General features: G+C 38.2%; 1 protein-coding gene across 1 annotated transcript in view; it reads right to left on the bottom strand.

Annotated features, from left to right (window-relative positions):
* Positions 1 to 16,083: 16,083 nt before the first annotated feature.
* The window catches only part of grb14 (growth factor receptor-bound protein 14), a 29,325-nt gene continuing 20,881 nt past the window's right edge, over positions 16,084 to 24,527 (bottom strand). Inside the window, exons 6-15 of the mRNA XM_029458588.1 lie at positions 24,356 to 24,430; positions 24,088 to 24,225; positions 22,935 to 23,045; positions 22,731 to 22,826; positions 22,304 to 22,366; positions 19,452 to 19,568; positions 18,989 to 19,058; positions 18,812 to 18,899; positions 18,168 to 18,261; positions 16,084 to 17,394 (exon numbers count right to left, since the gene is read on the bottom strand). Coding sequence (XP_029314448.1) covers positions 17,266 to 17,394; positions 18,168 to 18,261; positions 18,812 to 18,899; positions 18,989 to 19,058; positions 19,452 to 19,568; positions 22,304 to 22,366; positions 22,731 to 22,826; positions 22,935 to 23,045; positions 24,088 to 24,225; positions 24,356 to 24,430 — 981 coding nt within the window. The 3' untranslated portion in view covers positions 16,084 to 17,265. The remainder of the gene's footprint in view (positions 17,395 to 18,167; positions 18,262 to 18,811; positions 18,900 to 18,988; positions 19,059 to 19,451; positions 19,569 to 22,303; positions 22,367 to 22,730; positions 22,827 to 22,934; positions 23,046 to 24,087; positions 24,226 to 24,355; positions 24,431 to 24,527) is intronic.

Below are 24,527 nucleotides of genomic sequence, written 5' to 3'. Positions count from 1 at the left end.
GCAGGAACGTGTCGAGGGGGTACCAGCCAGGATGCCTCAGCCATTTAGAGAGCAGCTTGCCACTCGCGCATCGGCATACCAATGAGTGGGGTTAAAAAGGCACGGCTCCTCTCAGAGACAGCCCTCATCTCCAGCTCGGCTCCAAAGGGTCTCCACGGACTAATTTCCAAAACCACCTCTTAATGTAGGCTTGTGTCAATCACCTGAACAGACAGCTTCATCCCCTGATATGGAGTAGTCACTGAGTAGAGCCAAGCAGACCAAAGGAAATACAATAGTGCTTTACCGTGGCAGTTATATGGGAAATAATAAAGAAAGCTCTTTAATGCCACATAAATGATTATTTATAGCTTTGTTATAAAAGTGTTCATATTTACATTACAGTGGGAAAGCCTGATAAATTCATATTTTTATGTATTTTCTTAGAGACTTTTGGAAACCAAAATCTGCTTTTAGGAGATTTATTTTGCTATTACATTTTTTGTTCATTCAATTATCTTTTATTCGAAAGCAAAGTCTTGTCCCGTACCACATTTTTAATATACGGCAATATGCGGACAGAGGAATGCATGTTTACTCACATAAAACATGCGCATGAATATGAACGTGTAACAGATATACATATTTGAAACGAATATGTATAAAATCTCCGTTTTCTATTGCACCTTTTTTGAATATATAATATATAAGACTATCATTCTAACGCTAATTACAAATATTCAGAAAGCAATTTGACCTGTTGGTGTGTGAATGTAGAAGAATGAATTATAGTGAAATGCATTTTATAGCTAAGAATCTAATGAGCAGTATTAGGGTCACAGCAAAACTTAGATGTATAGAAGTATATAGTATAGATGCTGTTTTTTTAAACATTTCATCGTTTTATCCGACAAGATTAGCCTAATCGTATATAACAATAAAGTTCTCTGGTGCCTTCAAAGTAAAGAATATGGATTAAAAAGATAGAGCACAAATAGAAAATGACCATGGACATGTAGCTTGAATAGGGATACAGCTGTCATTTCTGATCCACAAACAACCACACACTCCACTTAACTCCTAAACACAACTTATCTCACACTTCTTCTCAAACCCTTTCACGCTCTGCTTTCTCTGAACATTGAATAGCTGAGAAACCATCACTCACACTGAGTTTTAGCTTTTTGTGTTACAATCCAAGATGACATACGACACGAGAAATGATGAGAAAACTGTGGGGAGGCTTCCAGTAGATTGATTCTCCCATCGCTTCATTCTTTTCTAGTTAGCCTTTTATTGGCTACAAAGGTAGAGTCGTTGTGAAGCTGAATAAGAGAGGAGTGAACCAGCCTGCCCTGTTTAATCCACGGGGCATTGAAGGAGGGTGATCACTTCTTAAGAGCACAAAGGCCTACAAGGAAATCAGTGCAGTCTATGAGATCCCAAAGCTGATTTAAAGGAGAGATGTCCCAGCTTGGGCTCCTGGCCTTTAACAGGAATAAGGCCATCCTGTACAATAACAATCTAAGGCTCCAGAGGAAAGTACTATTCATGGTCAAATAGAAAGTTCTCAGGTTTGGATTTAAACACTGTGTCCCTTATAGAAATAAAGACATATGCTTCTCACAGAGAGAAAAAGAGATATTTGAATGTTTCAATCGACACATGCATCATTCCAGATTTGTGTAAAAGTAATTTAGTTAGATGATGTAAATCTACTGTGTATATCATACATTTAAAATGACATGTACCGTATGTAGTCTTACAGGCAAGAAGAAAACCCGGATCTTCTTTTCTCTTACGGGCAGCTCAAGTCCATCTTTATCCAAAATCCTAATCATAGCAGAACAACATCGAAATGAAAACCCACATTTAGCCACAAAGAGGGAACAGAAGATAAGGATATTAGTTATACGATTGTATGTTTTACTGAAATACAAAGCCATCAGATCTGAGAAGATTAGCTATTCGACAGTTGGCTGGACAGCCAGTGGCAATTTTTGGAGATAATCAGGGTTCTGGGTTTTCCTGCGGCTTTGTCTTCTCTTTTTCAAAGCCATTGATTGCACTTATCAGTTCTTATCTACCTGATGATGTGCATTCTTTCACACAATGTTAACATTAGCCCAAACTAGCACTTAAAGTTTATATAATTTATTGAAAATTACCTGTGTGGACACAGTTGTTGCCAACACAGGCTGAGGAGCAGAAATCTTGTGCTAAAGAGTGAGTGTAAAATTAATGAAGGGGAACTCTGACTTTTAGTCAATGTAAAAATGTCATTAATGGTATTATTCAGTCACCTCTATGGTCCTGAATTTATATCAGAGACCTCATGTGTTGAATCCTGATTGCATGTATTTCCATTTCTTCAACATCAGGGGACCCTGAGAGCTGAGAGAGGGACAGGGACGCTCTGAAAAAGGTATGAGTGACATTAGTGGGTCTGAGTGTGGAATATCTTTCCTTTGTGTGGTACTTATACCCCCGTAAAAGCCATTCATTTACCGCTAACACTTCTTTGTCCAATTAATATTTTTATTTGTCACAATGCTTTATTTGTGAATTGGTGTTTGATGAGGATAAATACTATTAATCACATGGAGGACTTTGAAGAATAGGGCAGGCAAAATATATTAAATATTTAGAAGTTTCTTGGTTTAGCTTGTATATTTAAATACGTCTTAAAGTCATTCTTCAAATCGTTTTTAGAAAAATACATTTGCATGTCCATTCCCTATCTCTTATGTCACATTAAAATGTCAAAAAGTTAAATAATTTTAGGTCAAATCTTTAGCGACATGTGTACGGTCATATGAAGGCTGGAAAGAGACAGACTGGTGCCATATCGCTTGACATGATGACATAGTAAAGGTGACCTCAATAGGTAATGCCATTTGATGTGATGATTACATGTATATGGGAATATGTGTAGACAGACTAGAACAAGGCCAGACATTTGAGTATACAGTACAGTAGCATTGTGTATAATCTGCCATTGATTCTTAAGTATGTGTATCAGATCAATGGTGCTCTTTAGACAAATATGTCCCTGATCTTCCTCAGATATGTTTATTGACAAAAAGAGGCAGGCAGTGTTTAATTGACAGTTGTTTTCTCAGAAGACAACCACTTCTGTGTCAATATTACAGCACGCATCACAAGTATAAATCAACTCAAAAGCCTGTGGGCCTTCAGTTTTGTATCGTCCTGTGCCTCTGATTCGTCTTTCAAACGTTTTACCTTCACAGAAAGAAAATGAATACTCAATGCTGCCTTTCTGTCATGGTGACCTGCGGCCTGATCAGCTCATTGTTAAACATTAAACAATCTCAACAGCCTTTACAGGAACATTTAACTCAAAAGGCTCGCCGTGTAAAATAACCACATGACAAATCAGAGTCAGGATGAAGACTTAATACCTGCTTCCCCTCCTCAAACAGTGAACCAAATGCATATTCAAACAGATTAGCAATAAAACACAAGTCAGTCAGGAGCAGTGCACAGCATAATTCACTGATGCAATGAAATGTGTGCCCGTAATGTTGATTCAAATATGAACATAGGCTGCTGTTTGGGGGATCAATGAGGGTGAGACTGTAGAGTTTATTAGACGTTAATTATTACCATCAGTCAATCATTTTGATATAGCTCATTAAAACTAATCACAATAACTAATTAGCAAAGATTTTACCAAAAGATCAGATAGCCAATACTGCCTCTACTGTATCTGCCAAAATGTTAAGTTAGCCGAGGGTACGGGTTACAGTGCATTCATTGAGAGAAAATAAATAAGAAGCAACATTGAACACTTACTATACATCCGTCATTCTTTTTCAGAGAATCAACCATTATCTAAATTTAGTTTAAGAGTGTGACAGCTCAAGCCATTAGCAGCAACCTGCTACTACAGCTGCACAACACAACCTATCATTTGCTCCTCTGGCTGTGTATATAATAATGGGAACTGCTGGGCTTGCCTTTATTCGGCTTGGCCCTACACACAACTGAACAATTTAGCACTGCCTGATTTGGGCTATTACTACATCTAGTTTACATGCTCATATTAGATGTGTCTTTGTGCTAGGTAAAAAAATAAACACAAATATTTACAGTCAGGTGTATTAAGTATAGGTTTTGGCCAAGCTGTAATTGTTTAATATGTAAATAAACATGTTCCTTGATGACCGGTTTGTTCATATGAAAGAGTTCATATAGATTGCTCATCTTTTCTCTGTAGCTACATCAACTTGATTTTAATTGGAAGCTAATCCACATTACAAGGAATGAAATTAGATATTGAGCCCCTTATTATGAAATAAATGTACTGACTTTCTTTTGTTAATGAGGAGAAGGTAGGGTCATCAGAGAAACAGCATCATAAAGCTCCTCCACAATGGCTTCACCGCTCTGACAGTTTGGATTATGGCAGCTGTAGATTAATTATAATCTTTGTTCAAATTAGGTGTGCACATGCACAATATACCCATTTATTTGGTTTGAAAACTGCTTATTTCTGTAAAACATCAATGTCTTGACGTGCCTCTTTTCATATAAACCACCACTCAGAGGTCCCTTAGCAGTAAATAACTGCTTATATGTTGAATGAGTCAAGTGAGACTCAGTGAAGACGGTATACTCCCTGACAACGGTCAACATATTCAGAACTGTTGTGGAAATCTGTGCTCAACACGGTAAGTGAAATACATGCTTTTACTTTGGGGGAATAGTCCTCTGCCAATTGTGCTGAAATTGGGCAATCCTTATCTCAAGTACTGCTTCACAGATAGGAGGAGCAGCATGCTTTGCAAAAAAAGAAAAGAAGATGTCAAATCTTTGCAATTTCAATTTCCTGTGACATGGCTCTGCAATCCATAAAGAAAGGGGGGGGGGGGGGGGGGTGCAGATATGAAGTACCCATACAGAAGAGAAATATACAAGTGTATGCAGTTATGTTTATAACACCCTCAAATATGTGTTGAATAACTTACACAACACACATCCTCAAGATGCAATTGTTACAGTGTACAGTGTACACTGTAACAATTGCAAAAGGTGCTTTAGAAGATGAGCTATAGTGTGTAATCATGATGTATACTGTACATCATGATTACACACTTTAGCTCATCTTTTATAGCACCTTTTTGTCCAAAGTTATATTTACTTATTGACACATTGAGTATACACTATTGACAAGATTGCACTGTTCTGTGTGGCTAAAAGTATGTGGACACCTGAGCAAATTAGACACTATCATCACAGTTTTCATTTGTTTTATATAATATGTACCAGAGACTGTGCACCTCAGTCTGGGAAAAAAGTATTCAGTAGCAGCGTTGGTTTGAAATAAACCAATGTTTAAAGTTCATTTGAAATGAAAACAAAGATTCATCAAGCTGTTTGAGTGTAAAAAGTGTCAAATATAACACAAATTAGACCCTGATTTTTGGAAACGCAATTTATAAGATGATAGTGAAGGCTAATTTGAGACACAGCAGGTTGTGTATCAGATTACATAATTAAACTAGCTGACTTTACACATGGTCAGTTCAAATGTTTTGGCTGCTGCAGCACCACCACAGGCCATGTCTTGGCTCTTGTCATTGTCTATCTTTGGCACATTTGGCTCAGCAGAAGAAGTCTTCCTCAGGACCCCTCTTCGGTTGAGATTTTTGCGTTTTAAAAACAAACAAGGGAAGGCTAATTAGTGAGCCTTTAGGATGCTGGTAGGCAGATTTTGTCACCTTTATACTGAGCCAGCTAGCTGTTTCCACCTGTTTCCTGTCTTTTTGCTAAGCTAAGCTAACCAGCTGACAGATGTAGCTTTATATTTAACATGACATGAGATTAATACATGAGAGAGGTTTCAATCATCTCATCTAACTTTCTGAACGAAAGACAATTTAAGCATATTTCCCAAAATGTGTAACTATTCATTAATATATCAGTGGATATTCTATCACTACGCTAATACGCTACAATAACTCCTTCAGTTTTGGACACTGAAATGAGGTCTTTGGACCTGTTTTCTTAAAGGTCATAACTGTCATGATGTCTTGCTATTGGTCAACAATGCACATTTGTATATCAGAGTTTACAAAAGACTAGAATATAATTAACTTTATTGTCACATGTGGACAGACCATTACACACAGTGACATCTAGCACCTACATTTAACCCATCCCAGTTGTAGGATCAGTGGGCAGCTACTATACAGCGCCCAGGGAGAAATTTGGGGGTTGGTGCCTTGCTCAAGGGAACCTTGGAAGTGACCAAGGAGACAAACTGACATTTCCCCAGCTAACAGTCCACATCCACGTCCATATGTTTGCTTAAAGGTCAACACTCTCAAGATGTCTTGCTATTGGCGAAATTTGTATATCAGTTTACAAAAGGCAGCAACTGGTCTTCCTCAATGGAGTTTGCACAGCTGTCATGGAGGTATCATCACATGTCAGAAGTAAGGAACCTTGGACAGGTGATTGTCATGTGATGACAATAGAACTTTTCATGATGACTGAGAAGACTGAGATATGATTAAAAGCTGCAGAAAAAGCTTTTAGCTTTTGTTCAGAAATATCTGGACCTTTAACTGCTAAATGCTATGAACACTATGTTCATCTATAGGTGCTAAGTTTGTGTGTATTTTGTGTGGTGATAGGTGATCATCTGGAACAAAAGGTCTAGATCCAACCATCATTTACACAGAGGGACACACATGTGTGCACACACAGAGACTACAGCTAGTAAAATCTCTTTTTCTCTAAGTTTATATTTTTGGCCTTTATTAGAGAGATGACAGTGTAGAGTCAGACTGGTAATGGGGGGGGGGGGGGGGGGGAGAGAGTGAGGGGTGTGACATGCAACAAAGGTTTCAAGGTCAGAATTGAACCGGAGACGTTGGAGTTATATGGCATGCTCTGTAACCATTCGGCTACAGAGGCGTTCCATAGCTAGTAAATTCCTATTGCCATGTTTCAGTCGTTGAAGAAATATGATAGCAATTAATCCACCACCATGTGAGTTGACCACCTCTGCAAACCATTACACATAAATATGTTGTGGTCCCTGTGTTCAACAGTCTGTTATGGACAAAGATGCATTCATTTCCTTTTAGTGTGCAGTCATGTCTGAGGTCATGGCCATTTTGTCCATATCCCATTTCTTGGTGTATCTTTAGCAAGCCAACCAATCCATGTGCGGTAGCTCAGACTGAAGTATTTCTCTGTTGTTGGTATATGTGGGTCAAAGAGGACTCTTTTGAAAACAGGAAGATAGGAATACTGCCCAGCACTAAATGAAAGGGGTTTACAAAGCTAGAACTATTCTTTTAAATGTCTGACCAGAGCAAACTGATATTCAGTGGAAATACACTAAGTGCAAATATTGCTACACCTGCTCCATCACTTTTGTACCTTTATACACACAGAAGCATCTGGACGGCAATACTGGACTGGGATTCAATTAACTTATGTTATAATAAGGGGCAAAGACTGGCAGTTAACAGCACACAACTATGGTCCAGAGGTATGATTGACGTTAGCCTCCATTCAACCTCAGCCTGAAAGGAAGCGCTAAGTAAACAAATAGCATGCTCTCAAAACATTCTCTGTGTATTAAATTGTCCAAAACCCTCTTTTTTTTTTTATAACATGAAATGGAGTTTGAATGCGGTTATAAGGTACCATTGCTGTCTAGTGTTGGAATGCGTATGCATTGTGGCTTGTTGATTAATTGAATAAGTATGTGAGCAGTGCTGTAAATCTCTCGGTTGAAGGACGAGCTGTATCTTTTGCTGGCCTCCATCTGAGGGGAGAGAAAGCCTTTGGGCAATGATAGAGATGTAGAGGGGACAGTGAAGGGACAATTGGTAATCTTATTTTGAACATTGTCTTTGTTGCCTTTGCTTTTTTTTTGTTTAATTTCTTGTTATTTATATCAAATGGCGGCAAGTACTCAATGGTGGTGTTGGGCTTTAGTAGCATTGTACTGTCCTTGTGTTAGTGTAGTTCTTTGCAGATAATAATGTAAGTTCCAGTGATAAATGGGTTTTTATTTGTGCTGAATGAATGACAGTGTCAGATCCCGTCTTGAACCATTTATGTCTCACTTCACTGCACATTTCACAGTCTTTCTCTTTCCTTGCAACAGCCGCAGAATATATTAGTCTTGTTGCTGTGCTGCTTGGTTGTGTTTGGGAGACGTACATGTAGTGTAAACTAAATACACACCTAATTAAAGAGGCAAACACTGTTAAGAGGCATGCCATGTTCACTGCAACATGTTCACCAATATAATGCAAACCTTTTAGGGCATCACCTATTTGATTTCAATTTAAATCCCTACTGTCAAAACAGTATTGCCTGTACCAGTTGCAGAGTGCAATGAAACCACTGAAACATATGCTCCTACTGATCATGGACTGTATCTATATCATATAGCCCCATGCTTTTAGCTTTAAGCCAGTCGGTCAGTCAGTCAGATGCTGGACAAAGGACATTTCAAGGATGTCCCATGCCTATGGCCTTGTTTTGGAGATGCTGAAAAAACGTAAGTAGAACGAAGGTGTCTTTTGGTGTGACAACATAAATAATATCAGAGCTTATGAAGCAAGCCATACGCACTGCAATTGGAGAAAACTGTATTTTTTCTTTTGCCGAACACTAGGGAATGTGCATCTGGACACAACCTCAAGCGGCCTGACACTAGTAGAATATTCAGGACACCATCTTGTTTTTGCAACACTACAGCAACGGAAAATGTTGTAGCAGAAACAGGTGAATCAGCGTGGAGGCATCAGAAATTAAGCCCAAGTTGGATCAAAGTGGGATTTGATAACCGTAGCACAGGGGGAACAAATCTTTGTGGATTCCATGAGGGGCACAGCTGTAGCCGAAGTCAACCTGAGCTCTCTTCAGCTTCCAAGCAACATTGATGGAGCATCTTTACACCTCCATCTGATGATGCTGCGTAACCTCACTAGACCTGAAAAGTTCCACACAGTCCATGGCATTGGAGGATTTATGTCAAACACACATCCACAAACAAGGGGACTCGTTAGTGTAAAAGCTGATCAAGCTGCATTTGTGGGCACCTGCGTTTAATGCATCCTTACAGAACTCAGGACTTGTCGACTGAAAACTTGGCTGCGTAACACTCACACTCTGAGGAGATGAACTCATCTGGCATAGCTGCATGTCCACAGCGACATTATGGATGATAGGATTATATATGATGATGATATTCAAGCTCTCATGAGGGAGTTTGTCAGCACCACTCCTGAGTGTATATCTGGAGTACATGCTCTTAAATGTAAATTGTGTTTAAAGATTTGGCAGATGAAGACTATATTCTCATTGCACTGCATTTGCATGAACTATTATAACCATGCTTGAGATCCTGAAAGCCGGTTCTTGACTATCCCCTCCGAATAACACACACAGGAAGCAAAATAAAACATTTTCTCTGACAAGCTAGCCATTCTTTCCATGGGGAACCATTAGACATGGAATCTGATTATTTTTTTACCACTGATTTGGTTTGTATCAATATCCCGCAGCTGGTGGGCAAAGAGGTGTTTAATCTTAAATTATTTAAAAGGCAGACTTTGAAATTCGCGCAGTAGAAGATAATCACCATCGATCATAGTGACCACAATTACTATCTTCTTTAAAATAAATACTAACTTCTGCCAGCTACGAGCAAACGATGACAACAGCACTTGGCACATAGCCAATCAAATCGCAGCGGGGCAACAGGGAATCAGCCCTACTTGGCATCACATTTGTGCTATCCGTTTTCGCTGCCAAAGGATCTGGGGATGCGCATTGTTCTTTTGCCACACTCGGGGCACTTGACATTTCAACGTGGGGCTATTTAGCGACCAAGCACATTAAAAACACCATTTTAAAACTATTATACCTAGACAATGACCTTAAATTGTAGAATAATTATCAATAACTGCAGCAACTAAGGATTTATTATGTCATGCATTAATCCAGAACTATATTGATTTCTCAGTTACTCAATACCACTGAAATCATCCTCTTTTCTGCTGCCAGCAGGCCCATGTCCGTGGCCCCTATGTGTAATGTACAGTAGGAGTGTGCTACTTTCATTACTCCATGTTGCAGGTAGAACTTGCGGGACAGTATCCACCCAACAAATATTGATCAGCATTAGATGGCTGATTAGTCAGCAAAGTCTCGGCTCTGAAGTTTTAGAATCATTATACGTGTTTCATTCTATTTCACTTGTATACATGTCTCACTGCCACTGTGTTCCTATTGTGCTGTTGTAACTATAAGTAAAAACAAAATTTTTGCTCTATAGATGGCAGTTAAAGAGGACTTTGGATGTCATTGTATTGTATAACACATGCTCTGTGCATAGGACAAACAAAGCATTGAAATTTGTTTAGAAATAACTAACCATGAAAACTTTAGGTAATTGTGTTCTGTATAAATCACTGAAAATATTGTCCACTCACTGTTTCTCATTTAAAGCTACACTTACAATTGTTTAGATGCTTTACTTCCTATTTGTTTTTATTTATGCTGTTATACAACTGAATTTTAGATTTATTTGAAAGCTTGATTTACTACATTTTTCATAATTTGTAATATGTGTGATGCATACAGTTGTTATTTACAGTAACAGACTCTGTGAAGGCATCCTCTCCATCACCATGAAAACTAATGAAAACACTGATAGAAAATACTAAATGCCTCTGCCATCTGTCTGTACTACAACGCCACATTCTTAAAAAGGAATACATCTTTAGTATAAAATGCTGCAGGCATAAAATATAAGGAATTATAAATTCATTGGATCGAGTGTTAGGTTATTTTCTGCCCTCTTGTGGTGGTGCTTTGTAGAATGAGGAACATTTCACATCAGCTCCAATCAAAATCCAAGTGACCAGAAATGAAATGATTTGCAGTAATTATATATGACTATATATATATATATATATATATATATATATATATATATATATATATATATATATAGTCATATATCATGTACAGTAGATGTGGGAGTAAAATAAACATAATAAAGATTTTGATGCAAATAATGTGCCTCTGCATTAAAGAGAAATACTTTTAGATCGCATATAATGTATTTCCATTTTTAATTATACAGGCAACAGTTTCATAGTATGTAAATTCTTGTGCATGCAATTAAATGTTTAAGTTTTTGTTTAGTTAAATTTGTAGTAAACCACCTCGACTTGTACAATAAAATGAAAGATTTTAATAAAGACATCAAAGTAAATGCACAAGCAGAATAGATTAACATAATTTAGAATCGACTGCATGGTAGAGCAACACAGATCCTCCCTGACTCTGAGCCAGATTAGACGTAGAGTGAATCTGTTCACAAATGCCCAGCAAAAGGTCAGCACGGTATTGAATCTTTTCAAATATTTTTCAAAATACCTCCTGGCATTGCAAATATTTTTGACCACTGCGTAATACTTTGGGGAAGGATGAATTCCCTCTCTCTTACACACATACACACAGATACCACTGCACAATGCCTGCCAATCTGCACTGAAAAACATCGCTCTGGGTTATTCATCGATTGACCATTGAAATCCCAACATATGCTGCTCTGCTTCTATTCCACTGTGTTCTCAGAAATGGACCATTTCCTAATTCATCCACAAGGCTTCCCACCCTGTTCAGGAGTCACTCGCACACCATGCAAATGAGGGAAAAAAGTAGGCAGGAATGTAAATTGATCCAATACGTGTGTAAAAGTGTTCGTGCACATGCGCATGTGTATCAGTGTGTGCCACGGTGAACATTGTTGACCTATTTTGCAGAAGAACGCAAAGACAATATATCATCCTAAGTTCTTTTCTGCAACCTTGAAGAAAATTGCCCACGATATACAGTATATCATGTTGTTTTGGAGGCCCAACTACATGTTATGGTGTGAATGATAGCGATCACAGGAAAGTGAATCTGAGAGTTTTGGTCTACTTTTACTAGTGTACAATAATATTCACCCCAAGTGCTGCACTGTCAAACATCTCAGCTTCACTTTGCTTTTCATGTCTTTCTAGCTTTAAAGTCCAAAATGTTTTCCTCTCCAAGACCCCCTCCCGATGCTACCCCTGTCGTTTTCCTTTTCTTATCCATCCTTTTGATCACCTAAAACATCAGTCCATCACCACCAGAAGCTGTGGTTTATGTCTCCCTGCTGTCCATAGCTCACTGTCTGCCATCCAGTGAGAGCTCCTCCCCGCTGAGTCGCTGCCCATTTGCCAAACTCGAGTGTTTGTGGGAGAAGTGAGCAGGTTTTACATGGAGGACTGCCTTAATGTTGTTCAGTTGGTGGGCAGCCACACAGGGCGCTGCACTTCAGATTCACTGTTTGTTCATCTGTGCAGGGCCATTCCTCTCTGTCTCCGTCTCACTACCTCTCACACACATTATACACACAAGCACAACCTCACAACCTATCTCACAAAGACAAAATGTCCGTATTAAATAACCTAAAAGAAATGATGTTTTGATATATCGTCTGATAGCGTGTAAACCATAGAAATACAATATTATTATTTCTATGGTGTAAACACTTAGCCTGCTGGGATGTTACTATTTTGTCTGAGCAGTAGAGGTATGCCTTTCAACTGGGGATTAGGAGGGGACGTGGCCTCTATAGGGCTCCCTCAGAGCAAAGCCAGTCCTCCCATGTTAATTTCTCAAGGTCAAAAAGAACCTCTGCAATGTTTCAGCTTTGAAGGTGGACTTGAAAATACAATAACAGGAACCCTGCTGTATAGGGGGAGAAAAAGAGCACACTGATTCGATAGCACTACATCTACCTGTTTGCTAAGATCAAAGAGGCCAGTTACAGAGATGTTTCAGACAGACAGATACGTCTGCTTTATGGAGTTCATACAAGACTTGGTGTTAAATGAAACTTCTGGCTTCAACATAATAAAAGCAGTAACTCATATAAAAGAAAAAAACAAGCTGATATGCAGTATTACTGCAACATATTTCTAGTCTTGTCCTTGTTGGCTCAGTCCCTGTAGGAATAAGCATTAATATGATCATTTATCACTCACTGTCTCAAACACTTATTTTACAAGCGCTGCTGTCTAGGTCTAATTGAGCTGCTTTACATTGTAACAAGGCAACAAAATGCATCGGATTAAAGCAGACCCTGTTCCCTTATGTATTTAAAAATAGGGCTTTGGAAAAAGCTATATTGTGTGCTCCTTTTGAGATTTAATGACTATCCTGTGACTCCACAGAGAATTAATGCCAGTAATTGATTATTAAAACTTGAAATTGCAAACCACATCCATTATTTGACGAGTGCATGTGTTATCCTTGTAATTAACAAAGCTTGGCACTTACCGTTTGCCAGTTCCAAGACCCCCAGAAAAATATATCAGAGGTTAGAAAAGGCGATTTATTGAGCAAGCACCGTTTGGGCAATTATCTGAGCCACATTACCAAAGATGCTCAATACACCAAGAACATACCCCATCACACACCACGGCACAACAATGGTCTCAGAAAATGTAATGCACTGTGTGAAAAGATATGAAAGGCATTAATTGTATGGTACCTTTAGATTTGGTCATGTCATGTGTTCACTATTATTATAACCCCATTATCTGCAGAAAAATGACACTCAATTATAAAGCAGAGAAGTATTTTCTAACTGCATAGAGATTTCAGCCCGTAAAAAACAGTAAGTTTACATATTTAATTGTTTTGAAAATATCTCGCAATGTGCAACTGCTTATTTTTGTTATTAATCACAAAAGCGGACATTTTTCTACATTTTAAACAAAACATACAGAATACTCTGTAGGGCATTAAAACATATCTGGGGGGCATTTTGGAATAACCAACCAATACCCACAATGCCTTCACGTTACAAATAGAAAGTACGAATGTAGAAATATAACATTTCTTTGATCCGTGAAGTAAACCTCCAAAACAATATGTCACTGTTCTTGTGTTTTCTTTTATTATTAGATATTAAATACAGATTTACATTATACATAATAAATAATCACGGGCTGGCTTTGCATTAATCTGGTGGTAAAGTGGTATCAATATTTTAATAGCAGGGAGAAAATCATCCCTCTTATTTATTGCTTTATGAAGAACAGTGAGGGGACTTCCCCTCCCTGCAGCTTCGGATGTATACTCTATTAAAACAAAATACTTGCTATAGTGTGGTGCAACTAAAACTAAATGTTCATTTCTGAAACATTTTATAAAGTCAAAGTAAAAACAATGTGCAATGCAGCCCAATCAAAGTTTGATTTAATATCGTTATAATAATTAGCTCAACCAGGTGTCTGTATTATGTGTGGAAAAGTAAATGTTCTTCATGGACTATGATTATCTTCGCTACAGTCCACTTCATCTACTTAAGGTTGTTAAAGTAAAGAGCTGTTGGATTTGCGTTTGATACCCCTGATGGGAGAGCCCTTTGCAAAGGAACAGTTAAAGCCTCTAACCTTCACTATAGCGCATCCCCTAAACAAACCGAGCCTCATTTTCTCATACGCTCTGCCTTGACTCATACCCAGGCCCAGATAATGCCCTTTTGTGGATCAAGAGCAGAGCAAACACCAAGGTCTTCACTACATTGGAGATAATCAGTAATTGCTCGAAGACAGCGAAGCTAGATAATTGAATACAGACTAGGGGAATACAACGAGAGGGGCTTTTAAGAACAGAGTGAAGTTGACAACTCTGAAGTGCAAAACCTGAAGTCATGAGAGTGAGAGTGCAGGCAGGAGTAAATCCAGTGTAGTGGTGAGAAGTGTTAGGAACAGTGGTGGTTGTCCATGAGGGCCAGAGACAGAGCGGAGAGAGGGTCTTTATTTACTGGGAGAAATGCTGTATCCACAGGCCGTTTGGGCAGGATAGAGCTGGATGAATTCATTAAAGTAAGCGCAGTCTCTCCCAGCTGCCATCTCTCCCCCTGCAGCCAGACTCCGATCAATGGCAGGAATACATCCAAAACAACATTTAGCACAAGACCTCGGAAGCAGGGGTGCATTTAAGACTTCTCTGTGTGCGCTCATCTCCCCTCGATGTGAGCACGGTTTCAAAATGTGCTATGGAAGTAGAGCAGGGGAGGTATAGGGCCAATGTGTTTGTTTCACAACAGAGAAGATTGTTTAACACAAATGCTTCGCGACAATGCATTCTGCAGTTTACTGTTGTGGAGGTAACAATCATAGCCATTACTATTTTTTTTCATATTATTTAGAGCCTAGAACGTCAGTTGTAAATGAAACCAAGATTACCTTAAATGCATGACTGCTAGATATGTATAGGTTTGTTGCTGTATTCCCAGATAAGCCCTTTAATAGCAATTAAGTTTTAGCTGCACAACTTTTACGTAACTTAACTTTTTATAAGTCAAGATCAACCTAACTTGCATCTTTGACACATTTTATATCTATTATGTAATTTAAATTGCACTAGAATAGACACATTAGGATTTCAAACAAGGACAATAAAAAGCAAAATGCTTCTAGTACCATCTAGTGGTTACAAACATGTTGTAGGTGGAGAACACATACTGCGTGTATACAGCATGTATGTACATATGCTGCCCACAGAATCCAGTAAATCATACAAGATGTTAGGCTAATGTGTCCCATACACACGCTATATAGTGCGACTAAATTTAACTATGTGCTGGATCTCATTAGAAAATCATGACTTATGTATTCACTATGAAAATCTTTCTGAGCAGAGAAGCGCCCCACTGTGTGCTGATGAGATGGCTCAGGTGGACGTTTCACTTTATAGTGAGATTTAGCATCTGTCATTGCATTTGTATCACAACCCTGTATGCCCCATTTACCATACAAAGACAATAATGTATAATAATATAATAAAGGCTGAGCTTTATCAGCCTTGTGATCGATTGCGTCACACTGTCCCAGATCTGGGCTTTAAGGGTTTACTGTGCGGCGCACTGAACTACAGCAATTGCTGGCAGTTTTTAAACATCACTCTGAACCTACTGTAATGTGGTTTTAACGTAGAATGCGTTTTACCTTGCAGCTTATTGTTCAATATGACAATAAATCATAGAAATAATACATTAGAAACAGACTTTGTTTATATATAAAACTATGCAGTCCATGACATTCATTGTTCAATGCACAGGTGAAAAAAAATGAAACTAGCAAAAGATGGTGATTTCAATCATGTCTTAAAAGCTGATGCATAATTTGCTTTTTGAAAACAAAACAATATCCGATGCATCCACATCAGTGGCAATAACATCAAAAATACAACCAACCCAGGTGTTTGCAAACTACATACCTTAATTCAGATATGATTCAAATCAGTCACACAGCATTTCTGATTTCCATCTTAATGGCTTATACCGTATCTAAAATTGGTGAAATATATTTCACTCCTCTCGCTCTAGAGCAAGCTCACAACTATTTCATGTAATACAAACATTTCATTTAATCACATACATTTAAAATGAATGTGCAGTGCAGTGAGATTGTGTGCCATTTCTCTCAACCTGTACATTACTTCTCCTTTTGTCTCTACAGCAGTCGCAATCCAGCTTGCAGGGCTTGCACAGTGACACTTCCTGAGAGGGTATTTTTGCTCTCAAATAGAAAACAACAGTAATTATCTTTTTTAAAAAGTACCTGATTACTTAGAAATACAATGACAATGAAAAGTAAGATAGCTTAGTTTTACTCAAATTAAAGAAGACAGAGGTGTTGTGTACTACAATTCCCAGCATGATAGAGTAAAAAAAAAAAAGTATATATAAGTGCTGCAGAAGACATTCTATTGAAATGTTTCCCGTAAAAACTCAAATTCCAGCTACTGCATGTCCTTAAGAAAAATAACTACTTTATTTTACTGGTGTCGTGATGTTGTTAGAATCACAAGCTGTTTGCAGTGCACGTTGAGCTCTACCATGCAGAGTACAACAAGTCATGTTTGGACTTTGCACAATGGATTCACCGCCACACACATGAGCACATTACAGGACCAAAGACGTCACCAGAAGGAAACTGCACATCATCTTTATCACTTCAGTTATTATAGTCTATTTTCAAATTGAGTTTGATAACAGTGGTTTCAGTTAGCATGGCTGTTTAGTCTGTATATCTTTCTTCTTATTCTTCTTCTTCTTCTTCTTCAAGGCACAAGAACACTGGGAGTGTTTGTCCAGAAAGGCCCTGGAGTTAAGGTGCATGTGGGCCCTCGTGGGTCTCTTGGGTCCCTTATTCACAGGGTGATGCGGGCTCAGTGGTGTTTGAGCTTGCAGGGTAACACCCCTCGGTTTAGCTGGTAAAACTCCACCAACTGGATCAAGTCAGTGAACCGTGTGTGGCCGTCATCCAGACTGTAGAATAACTCCCCTTCATCATCCACCTGCAGTGGAGTATGCACACATACATAAGCATACATTTCACACACACACACACACACACACACACACACGCACACACACACACACACACACACACACACACACAAAAGAATGACACACAAGAGGTGTATGACTTGCTGAACTTTAGAGATGCACCGATCGATTGGTCGCTGATCCAAATGACCGACGACCGGCCGATCAGTCTCATAATTATTACCTTACACTCATGTGCCGCATGGCGGTTTTAAGGAAGTTCTTCAGAGAAGAAGACATAAAGCTCGCACTTTGTAACATCTGCAAGTCCACAATAAGCCGTAGAGGAACAGCCTTAGAACATTTGGAACAACTAACGTAATATATTATATAGTAGTTCATTACCATGCATGCTGGGAGTTAATATAATACACAGCTTTACATTGTTGTAAATACTTACTGATTCATGAATAGTTTAGTATAAATAGTTTTAGATAGATAGCCTAATAAATAGTTGACTCTATAATAGGCCTACATACACACTATAGAATAATATGTCTGATATGTATGACATACAATTGAATTTTCCATTAAAGAAAAGTTACAAAAATGGTTGTGTATGCTGTCAATTCTAGTTCTTATAAAATAAATCTTTAAAATCGGCAGGTCAGACAGAAGTTGGAATCAGCCACGGAAACTGCAATCAGTGCATCTCTACTGAACATGAGGCTCACATTTGGAGGTTGCTTTTGGAAGATTTATAAAGAAAACATTGTGTATTCGAACAGTGAATTGTACTCACAGGTAAGATCTGAAAGTGTTTGATTTTCTGCACGTGGCACAGCGACAGCACAAATGTCTTAGGGTTGCTTTGGCTGTCCCTCAGAAGAAATACTCTGAAAACAAAAAGAAAGCTTTTTAAATGTTACTCTCACTTTAACATTACTTCTAATTTCCTAAAAATATACAGAACATTTTTTGAACACATTTTGCGGCATTTGCCAGTATTTAAAGAAAGACAGACGTAAGTGCAGTCTGTTATGGACCACCAGAGAATATTGCTTTAGCTCCCTTGCTGTTGCTTTTTGGAGATCTGCTTCCATTATCTTGACAGATGTAAATATGTAAAGCTGCAATGTTGAGATAATACAATAATTCTAATGTTTCTTACGTCTTAAAATACTTGTCACACTCTACAATGATTATATATATGTAGTATATTTGGTAATTGCACTACTGTATCGTCAAATTAAATACTGTGTTTGTTCAATTTAAATGTTACGCGCTTGAAATGTATTTAACAGGGAATGACCCTTTATTAACAGTACTTCCAGGCTTGTCCATAAAAGAAAAAGGTTAAGGATCATGCACCAGGTGGTCTACCTATAACCAATCAAACTAATGTATTTAATGACAGAACTACAAACAAGGAGTATGACTGCTTACCCATCGATTAGACCCTGTTGAGTGATTAGACGCTGAGCCTCATCCCGAGACAGTTTGCCGTGGAACCAAGACTGAGACAAGTGGAGGGCTGAAGCACAAAGAGAAATAATAAATTGTAAATTATCTATTTGAATTGTAAAAAAGAAAAAAGGCAAACAAAAAAAAAAATCCACAAACCTATGTTTGACACTGAGCTCTGTGATGTGGACGGGCTCCCATGGCCGCTCAGCCGGTGGCAGCTCTTCCTCTACGGGAGTCACAGTCACAGTATTAGTTGAAGTAACGTTAATACAGAGTTAATGTATGTCATTTCCCTTGCCTTTGTATTCTAAAGAAAAGGTAATCACAATTTATGGAGGTGCTTACAACTGTTGACCTTATAAGCTTTATTTTGTTGTTAAGCCCACTGTTTGTAAGAATATACTGTTGTATATCAAAAATAGTGTGTACATTCTTAATAACTCTTGTTACACTGGATATTAACAGATATGATAAGGTTGTAAATTGTAGGAGCACAGGATGACTTTTTAATAATTTGTTCCTAGATTCTCAGCTTTGTTAGCAACATTTATTTCAGAGATTTCATTAAGTTCATATAATGTCAAGAGCACATGTTTTCATTGGTGATACCCTGACTTACCCTCCATGACAGGCCTTCCTCTACGGCCACGGACAGCGCCTCAGACGGGTTCTCGATCACCCGGCTCTTTTGGCCAGAAAAGTCCATGGCCACCAGTGAATTCTCTGAGATGCTTCTCTGAAATTGCACACAAACATTGAACATTTACTTTTGTATTGACTGAATAAGTTAAATGTTTTAATGATTCTCCAGTTGTTGTTTTTTTGCTTTATTTTCTCATACTGTATTAAAAGATGTATTGTACTCTGGAGTTGATTTCCTTTGTATGCTGTGGAAGGGAAGCAGACTGACTTTTGCCGTCTTATGGTATTGTATTGCCATCTAGTGTCTGAGTAATGTGACTCCATCTTCATAATTTCTGAATGATTCCAGACAGAAAAGTTTATTGAAAAGGGATTAAAGTGGCTTTAAAAAAGAACAACACATTTTAGCCCTTTAAGCTGCCATATAGTGAGTGGCTCACTGCACACACTCAAGAAAATTCTCCTTATCGGGATTACAAAGAAGCTTTTAAATTACAACATTGGTTCCTCTGCCACCTACTAAGCTTTCAATTTAAACGAGTGTTGAAAACAAAGTGAGCCGTGTTTATTTTGAGAATAGAGGCATCCCCGTCTTATTCCCCATGTCCCATTTACAATGATGTAAAGATAGCAGGTAACACTTTATAATAAACATTATTAAAAGGGTATATAGTTATTTTACTGTTATCAAACAAATGATAATTAATAATGTTTACTAATTGTTAGGAAAACTATATTTTGTTCATACTGTAAATTATATATTGTATCATAGCTGATAATAATTACAAGTACACTATTTATTAACAGTGTATTGTTGCACACTTCATAACATTTTATATACACTATATTAAGTATTTGTTAATGATCATTACAATTATTTGTAAGCCTTTAAAACATTGTGTGTAAAACATCTATGAACATTATTTGGATGGCTATTATAAAGTTGCAGCTGATGATTATGATGGCCACCCAGGTGAAGTTTAAAGATGCAACACACAATATTTATGAACCATTTACAAAGTTTTATAACCATCTGTTGCAACTTTATACTTGCCATCCAATTCATGTGTATATTTACAAACCAATTATTAACCATTAACAAAGTGTTACTAATATCTGCTCCATCTATCTATGCATGTTTAGAGACGATTTACAAATCTTAAATAACTATTAACTAAAGTTTGATTAACTATCACTTTACCGTGTATTCCTTATGGTTAATATAAAGCGTTAGTGATCCTATAAAGCAGTTTTTTCGAGGAAGCATGCTTTGCTAAATCTGTGAAGTAAATCACAGAAAATCCAGCGGCTTGACCCGCCTATTGGCAGATTTACGTACTCTCCTATCCATCTCGCTAATCCTCTTGGCGAGGCTGTTGGTCACATATGACCCTCTGACAGCAGAGAAGAGGTGATGAGTTGTTAAATCTGAGAGCAGCAGATCACTGTGTATTTTTAGAAAGCGGAGGGTTCACGAACATGTCCAAAAGCCATAAATAGATTGTGTTCACTGCTGTGAAAATATTCCCAGTAGAGTCTGAGGCTATTCTGAGACACCAAACCTGCATTAACACACTGAAGGTGCCTCATTTGTCCTATGCAATTATATTACTACACTGCTATGTGTTGGCCTGTGTTGGCTCCAACACATGTTTGACGCATCAAAATGCTGCATTAATTGATTTTCTTTTGGTCACCTAGGAGCAGTAGTACAAGCTAGACAAACAACATTGATATAATACCGCCTTTTAGAGTTGTAATGGCAAACTTTATAGCATTTACCTATACATACAATATATTGGAGAATATATGAAGCGGGCTTTAACCAAGATTTTACCAAAAGAATCTGGACTCACGGAGACGTCTGTGTTTTATACTTTAAAAAGGTCAATAAAGAGGTTGACGCTGTAAACGTAAATAATGGGTAGCAAAGGGAGTAAACCAGTTGAAGGGCCACAGGGGCCCATTGTTGATCTCATACTTTCAAAATATGGCCCTGATAGTTTAAAACATTTACAAGAATGGTGTGCCAATGTTATTTCACACTATTTTAATTCTGATATTTTTATAATGGTACTTCAGACTCATTTACATCAACACTGTGATTATTGTACTGTAAATGCTCTTATTCTGTCCTTGTACTAATTGTTATGTTTCTGCTGTGAAGCACTTTGGGCTGCAATTCTTGTATGAAAGGTGCTATACAAATAAAGCTTATTATTATTATACAATATATATATATATATATATAATCTCAACTATCTCTTGAGTAAAATATCTGGCTTCTTAGCTGCTATATTATTTACCATGTTATCCAGCTAGTTGCTAATGTTATCAGTCTGTCATTTGGGGCTGAAACACCAAAACACTGAGCTAATGTCAAAAGAAGCTAGAAGGCCCACGCGCTAAAGTTGAGCCAAACTGCCAAGTTGGTGTAAAATGTTGTCACGAGGGGCCTTTACCACCCTCTGTTGAGCCATCGTTAGTAAAAAGCTTACAAATGTACATTTTTAGGATATAGAGCTGTCACAATATCAGATTCACGACATGATTACATCGGCCAAAATAATTCTCAATAACGATATTATCGCAATATCTATAGAACTTCGATTTATTATGCTCTTGGGTTTCTTTTTTGGCAAACTAATACGCTCATTTGTTTGTGGAGTGAACAGGAGGGATACAAAGAAAGCGACTAAAGAGGCACTGGATAATTTACACAATATGATCATGTCAATACCAGGATATTGCGACATCCCTAAGAGGATAAAACCTTTTAATGCATTTTTAAGTGAGTTACATGACACGCAAATAAGACCTTCAGTTTACCATTGGTGAAGCTTTTTGTTTCTGGTGTGGCTGAATGAAGTTTTGGTACAGTTCCATCCCATACTGCAACACAGAAAAATGGCAGAATATTTCATTCTAAATCCCAAATATTTGTTACATGTTAACTTTAAAACACTTTCAGTAGACCTGGAGTGCAGTGATGAAAAGTGGCAGCTACAAATAAATCCCAGTCTGTTGCACTTTACTGTATATTATTTATAGACTAGCAGGAGAGTGACGGATGCACTGAGGTGTATCCAGCAGATATCTAGACAATGAACACATGCTGCTTCTATATAGAGTAGGAGTGCTAATCCAGCATCGCTCAATAGTTTCATCTGACCTCCTCCCAAAGCTAAATCTGATTCTAGCACTGACTCAGCATTCCTCTTCTTAGACATCACCAGTTAGTGATCAGCAAGCCAACCTTTAACAAGCGCATGGCTGTGATCCAGCAGGTCCTGGTCTGCTCATCATCCGCACAAAGCAGCTTCAAGTCCCGGGATGAACTACACTTTGTGGACTGGAGAAAGAAGTTACAAGAAGACAAAAGGAGTTCAGCACGCTGAGAATCAATACTCTACTTCTACGCCTTTTGTACAGTTTGGGCATTTCTAGAAAGTGATGGTACCTTGACACAGAAGCCATAATCTGTGGGTGCTCCATGTAGTTTTTTGGCTGACAACACTGTGTATACATCACAGTCACTGAAGTCGGCAATGAACTGGAGGTGCCTTGGTTCCTGTGTAAAACAAAGACGGGTCACAGTGAAACAAAAATACAGCAACACATCTGTAAATATGTTGCATGTGAGGGATGGATGGTCTGTGTTTGTGTCAGTCATGCCTCTTCAATTTATTGTATGATGTAGGTCACTAATATGAAGAACACAGTAAGCAAGAGAGGCATTTACTTTTAGAAATGAGGGGCATGCTTCTGTTACAAATCTAAAACTATTAACAGTGGATAAATGCCACATACTGTATAGTTGAATCAAAACCATTTTACAGTCTAATCTTTTGGGCAGGAGGTACACAATAGTGTATTTAAGACAGAGGTGGAGCACACTTCATCTAAACATATGTATCAATAAAGAGCAGTGTTATCAGACATTCTGGCTGTGGCTAAGCTATACATGCAATAACGGAAATATGGATACAATTACACATATTGATGGGGGATGTATTGAGAGTATCAACACTCACATTGTGCCAAAGATACATTTCCAAGATGAAAAAAAAAAAAGCACAAAGATTGCCATTGTTCAGCTCTCATGTAACGCACCGATCCCACTTTCTTATTTAAAGTAATGCCACAGCTGTTAGTGTCTGTTCTGACTGAGCAATATGTCAGACCAAAGATGAATGGTAAACCTGCTAGAGTAAAAGTGGGCGCCATACCAAAACCTCCCTGCACTCGACAACAAAAGGTCTACTGTTGTAGGAAATGAAAGCAGTTGAGAAGTGGTTGCGTTGGCACGACTGGTGCCTAGGTATAAGCTTCACTTGTCAGCGACTTTCAGAGTCCCGTTCCTGCCTGATGTGCCTGCTGACCTGTTGCACTGCACAACATGAGTGATATATATATATACGCAGAGGATGAACTGGTGACCCCATAGTGTACCAACAGTAGACTAAAGGTGTATCTTCATAGATTAGAATTAAGTAAGTGATGGACAAAAGTAATGCAATAAACACATATAGTACATAATAGGATTTGCATGTAACAGAATGGTTTTAATTGTGTGCAACAAATAACACCAAGTGTCATTTTGTTTTACTGACCTTGGAAGTTCCTTTATTGGAGAAATAAAGCCCCGACCTCCGCAGGACAAAATAAAACTTCTTCCAAGACTTCCTGCTTTGCTCTTTGGCATGGAGGTGTCCATGTATCTCTGGACAAGTGCTGGAGTTGAGAAAAGTCTGTGTTGGGTAGAGAAATGTGTGTCCATAGATGGGTGTGTGCAGTAGAATCTTAAGGTACACAGCACATTTAGACAATTGGCACTCAACGGCACAGAGTGAGCAGTGTAAACAGAAAGAAACGTGATACCTGTATAAGCTGAGAGTGATCCACCTGCCCATTGGTTTCGCTGGATATGGAGACCATGTGATCCGGGAAAAAGTCCTACCAAATATGAAACCACACATAACACCACTCATTAAACTCCTAACGCCACACAGTTGTGGGAATACTGGTGGGTTGGTTCACAGAAAAGATAGGC

This window comes from Cottoperca gobio, chromosome 21, assembly GCF_900634415.1.
Source record: "Cottoperca gobio chromosome 21, fCotGob3.1, whole genome shotgun sequence".
Lineage (NCBI taxonomy): Eukaryota > Metazoa > Chordata > Actinopteri > Perciformes > Bovichtidae > Cottoperca > Cottoperca gobio.
This window is presented reverse-complemented; position numbering and strand designations above follow the sequence as displayed.